Genomic DNA, 14,407 nt, shown 5'->3' with positions numbered 1-14,407 from the left:
CTGTGACATACAGCCCACTTGGATCTTCTTTGAGGAAGTAGGGAAGGAGCAAAATGGCTGCAGTGTCCTTGAGACCTTAAATTGGACGGTGTGTAATAAAAAGGCTGGATTAGCGTAAATATAATTAGAACGGCTGCATACTGTAAAGGGTACATGATAAATGTCATGATGGATTATTGGGACCGAGGTCAGAGGAGCAGACTTAGTCAATCATAAAACTAGAGATGGTCTTGTTAAGCTGCTGGAAATATAATGGAATACACAATGTGGAAATAAAATATCCAAGCCAGCAGATTATGGTGTAAAAAGGTTATTAGTGTGAATTAATGTGAGTAGGAAAATTGAAGAAATCTTATACATCCCTTCCGTGTCTGGTCTCTCAACGAGGAATACTTTTGAATGAGTGCTGTGCACACATCCATGTATTTCCAGGTAGTGAGGTACACTATATATACCAAAGTATGTGGAGACCCCTTCAAATTAGTGGATTCGGCTATTTCAGGTGTATAAAATTTTAGCACACAGCCATGCAATCTCCATAGACAAACACTGGCAGTAGAATGGCCTTACTGAAGAGCTCAGTGACTTTCAACGTGGCAACATCATAGGATGCATCCTTTCCAACAAGTCAGTTCGTAAAATGTCTGCCCTGCTAGAGATGCCCCGGTCAACTGTAAGTGCTGTTATTGTGGAGTGGAAAAGTCTAGGAGCAACAACGGCTCAGCCGCGAAGTGGTAGGCCACACAAGTTCACAGAACGGGACCGCCGAGTGTGCAACACTCACTACCGAGTTCCAAACTGCCTCTGGAAGCAACGTCAGCACAAGGACTGTTCGTCGGGAGCTTCATCAAATGGGTTTCCATGACCGAGCAGCCGCACACAAGCCTAAGATCACCATGCGCCATGCCAAGCGTGGCTGGAGTGGTGTAAAGCTAGCCGCTATTAGACTCTGGAGCAGTGGAAACGTGTTGTCTAGAGTGATGAATCACGCTTCACCATCTAGCAGTCCGACAGACGAATCTGAGATTGGCGGATTCCAGGAGAACGCTACCTGACTGAATGCATAGTGCCAACTGTAAAGTTTGGTGGAGGAGGAATAATGGTCTGGGGCTGTTTTTCATGGTTCGGGCTAGGCCCCTTAGTTCCAGTGAAGTGCTGTTGCCACCACCATGCATCACGGTAGGGATGGTGTTAGACGGGTGATGAGCTGTGCCTGGTTTTCTTCAGACATAGCTCTTTGCATTTAGGCCAAAGAGTTACATTTTTGTCTCATCAGACCACAGAATATTTTGCCTTATGCTCTTTCCCATGCCTTTTTGCCAACTCCAGGCTTGCTGTCATGTGCCTTTTTCTCAGGAGAGGCTTCCATCTGGCCACTCTCCCATAAAGCCCAGATTGGTGAAGTGCTGTAGAGACTGTTGTCCTTCTGGCAGGTTCTCCCATCTCAGCCAATGAACTCTGTAGTTCTGTCAAGAGTGGTTATTGGGTTCTTGGTCACCTCCCTGACTAAAGGTCCTTCTTGCCCGGTTGCTCAGTTTTGTCGGACGGCCAGCTCTAGGCAGAGTCTGGGTAGTTTCATATGTTTTCCCCAATGATGGAGACCACTGTGCTCTTGGAAACTTTTAACAATCTAGAAAGTGTTTTATAGCCTTCCCCAGATACAGTATATGCCTCATTACAATGCTATCTCGGAGAGCTACAGAGAGTTCCTTGGACTACATGGTATAGTTTCTGCTCTGACATGCACAGTAAACTGTGGAACCTTGTATAGACAGGTGTGTTTATTTCTAAATCATGTCCAAACTATTGAATTGGACTCCATTCAAGTTGTAATAACATATCAAGGATGATCAAAGGAAATTGGATGCACTTGAGCTCAATTTGGAGTGTCGTAGAAAAGGGGGGTGAATACTTATGTAAATGAGATATTTCTGTATTAGCAAACATTTCTAAAAACATGTTTTCACTTTGTCATTATGGGGTATTGTGTGTAGATGGGGGAGAAAAATATAGATATTTAATACATGTTTAATTCAGGCTGTAACACAACAAAATGTTTGAAAAAGTCAACGGGTATGAATACTTTCTGAAGGCACTGTATCTGGCTGTGTTGGCAAAATAACTACATATCCCATCGAGCCAAGCGGGGAGAGGCTGCCCGTTGTCACAGTTCCAAGACCTGTCAGAAATGTCCAGCTAACCCTTGAGTAGCAATGATATCCTTTGCCACTGTCATCTTACGACAGATATCTCAAACCAGTCATGAATATTCAACAAAATAATAAAACAATAAATCGTTTTCAAGTTTATTTCCAGCGAATTTCTTAGTTACATGATTATATAAGTAGCAAAGGAGTTTTGAAGTTGAGGGTGCAGTATTTATGAAGTTTGGCAATTCAGGAGACAGATTGTAGTTTTTATGCCCTGATATCAGGAGCTGGCAGGGAAAAGTTTGATTAAACTATTCAGAGACTGAAACAAATAAATCAGATTACTTATATTTAAGGAGAGCGAATCAATATACAATCCCGAAATAAGCTGCAACTGTCAATAGTAAAACCAAAGCTTAAAATTATGTTTGAGTGAAACCTGAATACAGAAAAATCGCTTCCGGACACAGTAGGCTCCTCCTTTTCACCACTCTATAGTATAACTAAGTTTGAGTCATTTAGCAGACGCTCTTATCCAGAGCGACTTACAGTAGTGAGTGCATACGTTTTCGTACTGGTCCCCCATGGGAATCAAACCCACAACCCTGACATTGCAAGCACCATGCTCTACCAACTGAGCCACAAGGGACCACTACCACATGGATTGACAATTTAGACTATGGCAATTAGGGAATAGGCCATTTGGCATGTCGCCCTGCTGTATGCTCACTGTGCTGTGCTGTTGTGTGCTGTCAGACTCCGGCTGTGCAGTGATGTTCAAATATGCTAAATCTGACATCATTATGTCGTCACCATCGACAATGGCTGTCAAACATCGTTGATAGATGATGCAATCGTAAAATCGCCCAACCCTACTGTTAACGCAATGCAGTGATTAGAGTGAGATAGAGAGAGACAGAGTGTGTGTGTGCATGCATGGAAGTTGCAGGATAGATATAGTACAGAGGAAAGTAGAAGATCTCTGAACAAAGGGTTTAGTAAACAGGGGAATACCGAACGGCCTCATTAAAACAAACAAGCAAACAAGTGCCGGCAGGTAGAATAATCGAATGCAAAACCTTGTGTTTCATCAGACAAAGACAAAAGGCTAATGACTGCTACACCCCCTCTGTCTACCTCTCTCGCTCTCCTCCTACAACTTTCTCTCTTTTATTTTGCTCTGTCTCTCTTCCTTTTTCTTTCTTTCTATCATTATCTGCTGTAATCAGACACAATGCTCTTGTCATTCTGTCAACAGGAGGTTGGTTTGTAGAGTAAGAGAGGGAGAGAGAGAGAGACAGGCAATGACAGAACAGCTTGTGTCCAGCATATGTGGTCCTCTGTAGCTCAATTGGTAGAGCATGGCGCTTGTAACGCAAGGGTAGTGGGTTCAATCCCCGGGACCACCCATACGTAAAAATTTATGCACATATGACTGTAAGTCGCTTTGGATAAAAGCGTCTGCTAAATGGCTTATTATTATTGTAATCTTAAATGATGGGTGGTTTTCACAGAGCGGTCCTGACATTAGTCCACCATACCGCCTCTCTCTCCCACCCCCAGAGATTCCACACTCACTGCCCTGCCCACAGCTACCACTAAAACGCTGCTTTGAAAATCAACTTCATAATATCAGACAGGTGCAATTGTAATTGCCAGAACTACCGAAGTAAAAAGTAATGTACAGACCTTGGTTGTATCTCTTGTTATTATCCTCAATCTAGCTGAAAGTCTTTCATGTAGTGGATGATTAGGGGAGTTAAAGTAAGATTTGTCAAGCCAGCCATGACATCCTTCAGGACACTGCTAGCAGAGCTGCTAATGCCTTGACAATTTGTAATGAGCAATGACAACATGTTCCTCAAATAAGGACTCACACCAGCTTATAAGATGAAAGGGGAAGCTAACGCTTTACTAGAACAACGGCTAATGCTTTGCTAGCACTTCATTATTCAAATCAACAACAATATGCACAATTTATGAGTGTTTCACACTGACATGTTAGGCCAAAATACTTTAAGCGTTCTAATGACAAATCCATCTAATAACTCTGGTAGAGTTCAAGGTAGTTTATAGAGTTAGCCTACTTGTGTGTTTGATGGCAAGGGAAACTTTCCATACAAAACACCATTATGATTATTGCTAGTTCTTTGCTCGTACTTCTTAATGAAAGAAAATTCCATACTCCTCACATAAAGGGTTTCCCCTAGACCTGTCAGAACTGGGAAGTAGCTACGTCTTCACACCAGATTGTAAGATGAAGACAGGAAAGCTCGCCCTGAGCTGAGACAGCCCAATGAAAATGCCAGCCACTGTCAGTGCTAGGCTAGCCGAGTTAGCCCAGGCTCTCTTTCCCATTTCAAACCTTCCTTTCTGCAAATTAAGCCGTGGCAGGTGGCAGCGCAGAAGGGTCCTGCTGTAATTGTGTAGTACAGGAAAAATAGGGAGGAAGTCGATCAGAAACCTCATTTTTCCTCCACTTCCCTAACTGCGGTTGTCTCTGAAATAGCTTGGGCCTCCCAGAAACTCCAGTCTCTCTCACTCTATGCCTATCCATCCCCCTCAGCTTGAGGAGATTTGGCCAATTTAAGAGCTAGACCAAACAGTCAGGAGAAAGAGATTACCTGTTGACAGTCATCTCTGGTTAATGAAGCGCCTGCAGCCCTTCTCTCCTCTTCTACCCAGGATGCTTTTATCTTTATGCACAGTTTGAGACTGTTCAGGTGGGATTGGGCCGGTTATTGAGGACAGGCATTCACCCTCACACACAGACAAACAGTCAGTCTGATTCTTCAGAGCTAAATGTAACAGACAGTGGGAAAGCAAGTGAGTGAGAGACACAGAGATGGAAAAGAAAGGAAGGAGATATTGCAGGGAGGTTCACATAAGTACCTCATGCAATTTCATTTGAATGCCTTTCAAAAAGGGAATACATTTGCATTGATGTCTTAGAGCAGGGAAATAGAGAGGAATAGGTAAGCATGTTAACGGTATGTTTTTTTCATGCTTGTTGATGTCATACTTCCTACTCACACACTCGCTCACAACATGGCTGGATGTCTTGTAGAGTTCAGGGACTGTGTGTGTGTGTTTGTCTGTTTAAGTGCTCTGAAAGAGCGGTGACCAGGAGCGTGTCTCTAAATAAAGCCATACTCTCACATGTATAGGACCTCTCTCTATGTGCATGTACGTCATGCCTCCTTTGTCTTTTCTCTGTGCAGGGTTTGCTGCCCGCCCCCTTCCTCTCCCCCTGGCAGAGCCAGTACCAGGGGCCGCCCCGCACCAGCATGCCCCAGCGCAGACAGAGTGAGTCACTAACCCAACCCCCCTCTGACCCACCCTCCACCCCCTCCACTTACCCCTCTGTTTCCTTGTCTGCATCAATTATCCCGTCTCTGACCCCCTTTTCTTGATCATTACTCTCTTTATCTATGTGATCTACCCATTCCTTTCATCAGTGAGGGGGATGAGTGGTGTTCAATTCATTCACCTGAACAACGTGTGTGTGTGGGGAAATCAGTAGGTAAGAAAAAGCAGTGGGTAGTTTTTGTAAATTGACTTGGATCGTTATCTGACACACCTCAGCGTAAAGGAACAAGCCTAGCTAATTACTTGGATGAGTTTAGTGACACCCAAATCAAGACCTCATCTTTGATCTACAGTACAAATAGTACTTGGTAATAGTGAGCAGTTGGTTCCTCATTTACTTTTAGCAAGTTCTTGAGACATTTTCATTTAAAATGAAGCAGACTAGCAAACACAGTGCAAATATTGCCATTCTATCCTACAAAAACCCACTATTATGAATATGTTGTGTTCTGCTGATGAACTGAGGGTGACAGAGAAGAAGAGAAATAAAGAGAGAGACTAAATTATTTTGATGTTTCTCTACAGGGCGCTGGTTGGGCATCATGCAAAGCATAACAGTAGGTAATGGGGGCGTATTTCCACAACCACAGCAGTCTATTGGCTGTGTTTAATTAGATTTGACAACAATAATGTGGCAACCCCACTGTCAATCAAAGGGGTGCATTTGTCAGGTTTGGCAACATTGACGCTTCAAGGTCCAAATTCAACTAGAGTCTTAGAACAGAGAGAGAGAGAGAGAGAGAGAGAGAGAGAGAGAGAGAGAGAGAGAGAGAGAGAGAGAGAGAGAGAGAGAGAGAGAGAGAGAAAGAGAGAGATGTTCTAATGTATTATGCATGCAGTCATGTCATTGAATCATTGTGGAATTCAGGAGAGAGAGAAAAATGAAAGGGCAGAGTCAAGAGAGAAGTGGAGTGACTCATGTTTCTCAATGGAGTAATGTTGTTGTGGAGCCCCTGTTGTCAACGCTAGGTGTAAACAAACCGGATGGGGGTCTTGCTTGTACGAGATTGGATATTAGAGAGGAGAAGTGTGTATAGGAGTTAGGATGACATGAATACAGTAGATGCACTGGATAAACAAATGCACTGGCTTTTGAACTTGCACTGGATTGAGCTTGTTCGCAATTAACCATTTAACCCTTGAATTCAGGTGTTATGTGAGTGTGTCTGTCTTTTTCTGTGCCTGATTGGGAGACTGAGTCAGTATGATGAGTGGTCAAGGTACTTGTCTGTAAAAATATGGATGCCAGTGAAGATGTCAACACTCATTGATGCAAGTGCTCCTTTTCAGCTACCCAACTCTCTCAGCTACCAAACTCTCTTAACCCTGTTTTAACAGTATCTGTGTGTGTGTGTGCATTCATGTTTGCGTGCATGGGTGCATGCGTCCTCTGTGCGCGCGTGCATGTCTGTACTGTGCATATACAGTACCAGTCAAAAGTTTGGACACACATCTACTCATTCAAGTTTTTTTTTTAGTTTTTTTTTTTACTATTATCTACATTGTAGAATAATAGTGAAAATGTCAAAACTATTAAATAACACATATGGAATCATGTAGTAACCAAAGAAGTGTTAAACAAATCAAAATATATTTTATATTTGAGATTCTTCAAAGTAGCCACCCTTTGTCTTGATGACAGCTTTGCACACTCTTGGCATTCTCTCAACCAGCTTCACCTGGAACGCTTTTCCAACAGTCTTGAAGGAGTTCCCACATGTGCTGAGCACTTGTTGGCTGCTTTTCCTTCACTCTGCAGTCCAACTCATCCCAAACCATCTCAATTTGGTTGAGGTCGGGTGATTGTTGAGGCCAGGTCATCTGATGCAGCAGTCCATCACTCTCCTTCTTGGTCAAATAGTCCTTACACAGCCTGGAGGTGTGTTGGGTCATTGTCCTATTGAAAAAATATATATAGTCCCACTAAGTGCAAACCAGACGGGATGGCGTATCGCTGCAGAATGCTGTAGTAGCCATGCTGGTTAAGTGTGCCCTGAATTGTAAATAAATCACAGACAGTGTCACCAGCAAAGCACCATCACACCTCCTCCTCCATGCTTCACAGAGGGAACCACACATGTGGCGATCATCCGTTCACCTACTCTGCATCTCACAAAGACATGGCAGTTGGAACCAAAAATCATCAGACCAAACGGCAGGTATCCACCGGTCTAATGTCCATTGCTTGTGTTTCTTGGCCCAAGCAAGTCTCTTTTTCTTATTGGTGTCCTTTAGTAGTGGTTTCTTTGCAGCAATTCGACCATGAAGGCCCGATTCACGCAGTCTCCTCTGATCAGTTGATGTTGAGATGTGTCTGTTACTTGAACTTTGTGAAGCATTTATTTGGGCTGCAAATTCTGAGGCTGATAACTCTAATGAACTTATCCTCTGCAGCAGAGGTAACTCTGGGTCTTCCTTTACTGTGGTGGTCCTCATGAGAGCCAGTTTCATCATAGCGCTTGATGGTTTTTGCGACTGCACTTTAAGAAACGTTCACATTTTCCGGATTGACTGACCTTCATGTCTTCAAGGAATGGACTGTCGTTTCTCTTTGCTTATTTGAGCTGTTTTTGCCGTCATGTGGACTTGGTCTTTTACCAAACAGGGCTATCTTCTGTATACCAACCCTACCTTGTCACGACACAACTGATTAGCTCAAACGCATTAAGAAGGAAATGAAACATGATTCCATATGTGTTATTTCATAGTTTTGATGTCTTCACTATTATTCTACAATGTAGAAAATAGTAAAAATAAAGAAAAACCCTTGAATGAGTAGGTGAGTCCAAACTTTTGACTGGTACTGTATGCGTGTTTCTCGCTTCCTCTCTCAGTCTGCCTTCTGCTAGTTTGTCTCATCTCCTATCTCTCTCTCCTTCCATCTATGGAGTGATTGCATTGCCAATTTTATTTGAATTGCATAATTTTGCATTTGTATTAGGATATTGAATATGAATGTAATATTTCTGAATTTGTAATGCACAAATTGAATCATTGATTTCATAAATTGAAGAGCGTACCGTAAGCTCACTCCACAGTTAGCTTGATATGTTTCGATATCTCAAACGGTTGGTACGTTGACAAGGAGGGTGGTCAAGTGTGTTTGTGAGGCAGAGGTCCTGACAACGAGAAGAGTATTAGCTCCTTTTCATAATAGCTTATAGCCAAAACAGTTGAAATGCTAGACAGTGGCTTTCCCCGACCACATCACCGGGGGCACCACAGTAGTTTGTAAACTTGACAATGAATGCAATACCTACCATATTGAAAATGAATATATAAATAATTAATTTGAATATTCAATTAATTTCAAATTGAATTTTAAAACTGAATGCAATATTCATTCAGTTTCAAATCATGAAATACAAGTTACATTTACGAATTCAATGATTCAATTGTGCATTACAAATACAAAAATATTACATTCAAATTCAATATCCTAACACAAATTCAAAATGATGGAATTCCAATACAATTTCTGTTGGCACTGAAATCACTCCATACCATCTCTCTCTCTCTCTCTCCTGCTCTGGGAATGCATTGTCAATGTTTTCTCCCTCTGCCTCTCCCATAATGCCTTTGGAAAGGAGTAGATCACCTAGTGCATTACATCACTGACAAAGCTTAGTACAGTAACCGTTTCCGATCTCTCTAACGTCTACCCATCACCCTGGGCCCTGCACGCTGGCATGGCATGACATGGCACGATGAAGGCATGCCAGTGTTCATGTGCATCTGCATGCCGTGGGTTTTGGAGTCTACCTTGTGTTCGTGACAGACCTGGGATAACTATAGTTTTTAAATATGCTTTGTGGAAAGTAACTATTTTATGGGGGGAACAAATAGTTACTTTGGAGGTGAGTATTTTAATAAGATCCCAAAAATGACTGCTTTTTAAAACTATTTGAATACAGATCTCAGAAAGTGACTACTTTTAAAAAAATGATTGGATTGGATGCCTTTAACTAATGGTGGGTTGTATCTGGAACATAAACTATTGGATTAGCTGCCTTCAACTAAAGACAGGGCTGTATCAGGAACTGCATAAATAGAATGAATAGAGCAAACATTTATATTCCAATATATCTGACAGCAGTTCATATGTGATGTACACAATATATTTATAACTCAACATTTTCAGTGAATTGATAATAATGTGTTTATTTTTGTTTTTCATCTATAGCCTCAAATACAGCCTTCCAGCCCCAGCCACCACGGGCACCTCACCCAGGAAAGACTAGTAAAAACAGCCCTCACAGAGGGCCACAGTGACCACCAGAGAGGGAGGAGGACCAGGGGAGATGGGTTCCCCTGCACAGACTCTGACCCCCCTGCTGGAAGCCCGGCCATGGGTGTGAACACTCCCCCAGTGCCTGACCCAGATGAATTGAGCGTGCTGCTTAGCACCCAGCTCAACATCCATGACAGAGAGGGGCCTGGGACCACCCCCAGTCCCACCCAGGGGCTTGCTGCAGCCAGCAGCCCAACCCCAGGAGCTGTGTCCAGGCCAGAGGGAGGGCAGCGAGCCTCTCCAGTGGGGCCACAGGGCCCTCGCATCCTGCAGCCGCCCCGCCTCCACAAGCGCGTGTCCATCCCGGCTCTGCCTCAGGGGGGCACTAATGGCTCTCTTCTTCGATCGGGCTCTTCAGCGCTGCTGGCCAACCACAGGACCAAGCAGCTGCCGCCTCCCTCCAGTGGCATGTCCTGCTTCAATTCTGGTCCCCAGGCGGTGGGCCCGTCTCTGGACCATGGGGTGCTCGCTAAGCCCCGCACGCTGGGGGTCAGGAGGGACCTCGGGAGCACCAGCTCTCCTAGCCCTAGTCTGGAAATGCCAGACCTGGGACTGCTCAGAGCCAGAGTCCTGGTTCCCCCCAGCCTCTCACGCCTCCCCATGCCAAAGATCCACTGAAGAGTTCACATAATCAAACATGGCATGTTATATACTGTATAACATCCCTCCTCTTCCACCTACTCATGGTTACTGCTCACCATGTGTGTGTCCATATGTGTGTGTGCCCATAGCTCCTTATGGACATTCAGGAACTGCCCTTAACTATTGTTTGAACTTCTGCTGAACTGAACAGAATATGTAGCATGGTCCTGTCTTAAAATGTACAATATGCAAAGGTACAGTACAGTGCACATCTATTCTAAATGGCTTCCACAGGTTATGACTGAGATACACTGAAGGACTGTTTTCTCCTTTATAAAATGTCCAGTCACTTGCTTAGCAGCCTTTTATGGCACATTGTCTTATGCAGAAAAATAATGGCTAACATTCATAGTTTCTCTTTGGTAATCTCTCACATGTAGAGCTCAACTCTACTCAAACTCACATGGGTCCTTCCCTTTGAAACAGCAGCACATGGTTTGACTACAGGCTTTCAGCAATGTTCAATTTCTCCCAGAGGGTAAAAATAGAATGAAAGAAAAAAAAGCAGATTGGGGAAAGAAATAGGGAGTGGAGTTTTCTGCATAAACAGGGAAATGGGTTGAAAGAACAATCGTTCAATAGAAAGAGGCAGTGTTTCAAGTATTTACTCTAGAGTCTGTCCTTCCACTAAACTCCCTGATGTACCTCTTTCAGACTAAGCGACAGGCACCAGTAAACTCACAGTGAACTCCTGATCACCTGAACATTGGATAACATAGGCTTACGAGATATTATCTACTAGATAGTTTTGGTTCAGTAATGGACTGATTAAGACAACATTGTTGAACTCCACTTCATTACATTTAGGCTACTTAGATATTATTATTTCAAGATTTTATTAGTAAGGAATTAGCACGTATAATTCGACTACAAAGGATTAAGATAACTTTTGCAGTCAGTGTGCACATACAGTCACACAAGGAATCTTTGCTCAAGCATAAACACAATTACAACTCTCGCACAACTCTCCAGAATAAAACACAGTTCATCTTGTAGTCCTGTTCCACCTCTGAGGTGAGATGTTGGGGCACTAATTCTTACTGTACTGTATGTGAGTGTGTACGTTTGTGTGTCTGTCTGTTGCTCCTCCTTTCCTCTGTGAGGGTTTAGTGTGTTTTGAGTTATCAGGGCTTAGTTCAGTTTGAGGATTTGAGGAGTTTGAGGGTTGTGTTTATCTCCTCTTCAGAATAGTGGTTCATGTTTGGATGCCTCCAGATATGGAGAGTATGTTAAATGGTTTCTGAAAGAGACTATGGCAGCTTTCATGCATGTGGGCTATGGCTGTAGGTGTATGCTTGTTTCACTCTCTGTTTTACAGTACCCAATAATACATACTGTATATGCACACATGAAAAAAAAAACATATACACAATTCTGGAGAATTCCCAGGGGCATTGATCCATCTGTCCCCTACAGCAAAACAAGATGGCTGCCAGTGTAGTGCTAGGGTGACTGAGCTAAGCCCAGGTGATGACAGGACTCAGATAAACTGGTGTGTGTGTGTGTGTGTGTGTGTGTGTGTGTGTGTGTGTGTGTGTGTGTGTGTGTGTGTGTGTGTGTGTGTGTGTGTGTGTGTGTGTGTGTGTGTGTGTGTGTGTGTGTGTGTGTGTGTGTGTGTGTGTGTGTGTGTGTGTGTGTGTGTGTGTGTGTGTGTGTGTGTGTGTGTGTGTGTGTGTGCGTGCGTGTGTGTGTGTGCGTGAGACCAGGTTTCCATCCAACCTTTTTATGCGAGTAAAGTAAATGTCAGATAAAACATTTCATGACAGGCATGATGACAACTTTCCAAATGTCGATAAAACTAAATACGCTAGACAAGATGGGATCTTTTTGGGTCAGTAAAATTAATTATGTGAGAAATGTCTGTGGACACTTTTATGCCCAAATATTAAACAGCCTTTTATCCACAACAAGTGAATTTGATGGAAACACATCTCTGGTGGGAAAATGCGCATATTGTTTTTATGCAGATTTTTTTATATTTGCATGTAAATCTATCGCCAATTGGATGGAAACCTAGGTTGTGTCTGTTTTGTGTGAAAGAGAATTTTTGTGTTTGCCATGGTGAGATGTTGTCCCATGCCATACGGCCCTGTCACTCAACACTGCTTGGTAATGCCAAACAAATAAATCAATAGGACCTTTGTTTTTTGTGAGATTGTGTGAGAAGGAAGGAGAGAGAGCGAGAGAGAGTGTATGTGTGTGCTACGGTCCAGAGAATAGCCCAAAAGTATCACCCCGCTGTGTGTGTGTCTCTAGACATACCAATCTGGCAGTGTTTTCATTGGGTGTGTGTGAGAGGTGTATAATATTATGCCCACAGACCACATAAATCATGCTAGGGAGAAAGGGTAGTGCTGTTCTGTCCATGAGCCATTCAAGAGCTTTCATCAATAATTCTAAAGCAGGAGTCTAGCTAGCTCAGGGGTGTCCAACAGGTCGATCTTGCAGCCCGCCTAGGAGTAGCTCGCCAAGCACTGTTAAATCACAAACTGTCATAAACAAATCTCACAAATATCAGACACTGCAAGGTCCCGGGTACTATCCAGTCAAAGCCACATTGACATTATCCCACAGCTGGTTAGCCACTATTGGCTTAAAAAGCCAAATCTAACACAATATCTGCCAATTCATTTCCAGAAATCTTGCCCCTGTCTGTGTGGTGCACGATTTTGTCTATCACCTTTTATAGCCAGTTAGCGATGCTAATGATAGCCGTCTTGAGTGTAGACATAAAGGCTTTCCCCAAAACCATCTCAATTAAATGTAGGCTTACCTGACAGAATTATATCATGATTATTTGTATCAATTGGGTGGGCATTTGTTTTGCAAACACTGCCATGATATGCAGTAGGCCTACAGCAACATAGCTAGACAAAAAACATGAATCTCTTGCTTGGTGCACACTTGACTTAAAAGGGAATTACACTCAAACATTTATATTTGTTAATTTTTGTCCAAACCTCAAAAATTGTATTCTGATGTGATGTATATATTGGCATGGACTCTAAACATCCAATTGTGTGGTTCCTCTATAAATAATTGTAATTTTGAGAGTGAAACAGAAAAGGATAGAAATGAAATACAAATAAGTAGCTCGCAACATTTTAAAAAGTAGCTTTAATGTTAGAAAATGTTGGAGACCACTGAGCTAGCTAAACCACAACAAAGAGCCCCAAAATGCAATAAAACAAGTTAAATTAATTTGCCATTTCTAACACATTCTCTTTAGTGGAGAAACTAACAGCCTGTTTTGTACATTGTGTTAGTTAATGGGACACCAAAGGGACATAGCTGCCTGCCTATCATCATTAGGATATTATACTTAACTGTTTTGTAATTATTGCTAAAGAATACAGATTTAATGCAATTGAACAGGTCGAATTTAGGACAGGGTTGTCCCCTCTGCTGTTTTGAAGTCTGTCCAGGCTTTGAGCGTACTCTGATCACCATTTCTAACAACATGGAGGGTTTATTCATCCGTCTACCTGCACTATTTATGCAACAGGACTGCAATTCCCTGCAGTTTCCCACTACTTACACATACACCACTATTATTTACACACCTCTTACATTTACATTTTAGTCATTTAGCAGACGCTCTTATCCAGAGCAACTTACAGTTAGTGAGTGCATCCATTTTTCATACTGGCCCCCCATGGGAATCGAACCCACAACCCTGGCATTGCAAGCGCCATGCTCTACCAACTGAGCTACAGGAGGCTACATCTGTAGCAACATTTTACACACCATTTAACTCATTTGTTGATTACTTACTTACTATAGTGTAATTGCAACCTTAGAGAGATGTCACGACTTTCGCCGAGGCTGCCACCCCTCCTTGTTCGGGAAGGCTTCGGCGTCCGTCGTCACTGGCTTACTAGCCACTGCCGCTCCATTATTCATCATTCCATTTGTCTTGTCTTGTCAATCACACACACCTGGTTCTTATTCCCTT

At 42.8% G+C, this 14,407-nt stretch overlaps 1 protein-coding gene across 1 annotated transcript in view; it reads left to right on the top strand.

Moving 5' to 3' along the window:
• Window positions 1-9,875, top strand: part of LOC121571332 (serine-rich coiled-coil domain-containing protein 2-like) — a 121,247-nt gene extending 111,372 nt beyond the window's left edge. The window contains exons 10-11 of the mRNA XM_045210938.1: window positions 5,372-5,456; window positions 9,703-9,875. Coding sequence (XP_045066873.1) covers window positions 5,372-5,456; window positions 9,703-9,791 — 174 coding nt within the window. The 3' untranslated portion in view covers window positions 9,792-9,875. The remainder of the gene's footprint in view (window positions 1-5,371; window positions 5,457-9,702) is intronic.
• Window positions 9,876-14,407: the final 4,532 nt, after the last annotated feature.

This window comes from Coregonus clupeaformis, chromosome 1, assembly GCF_020615455.1.
Source record: "Coregonus clupeaformis isolate EN_2021a chromosome 1, ASM2061545v1, whole genome shotgun sequence".
Taxonomy (NCBI): domain Eukaryota; kingdom Metazoa; phylum Chordata; class Actinopteri; order Salmoniformes; family Salmonidae; genus Coregonus; species Coregonus clupeaformis.
Note: the sequence above shows the minus strand (reverse complement) of the source record. Positions and strands in the feature narration are given on the sequence as shown.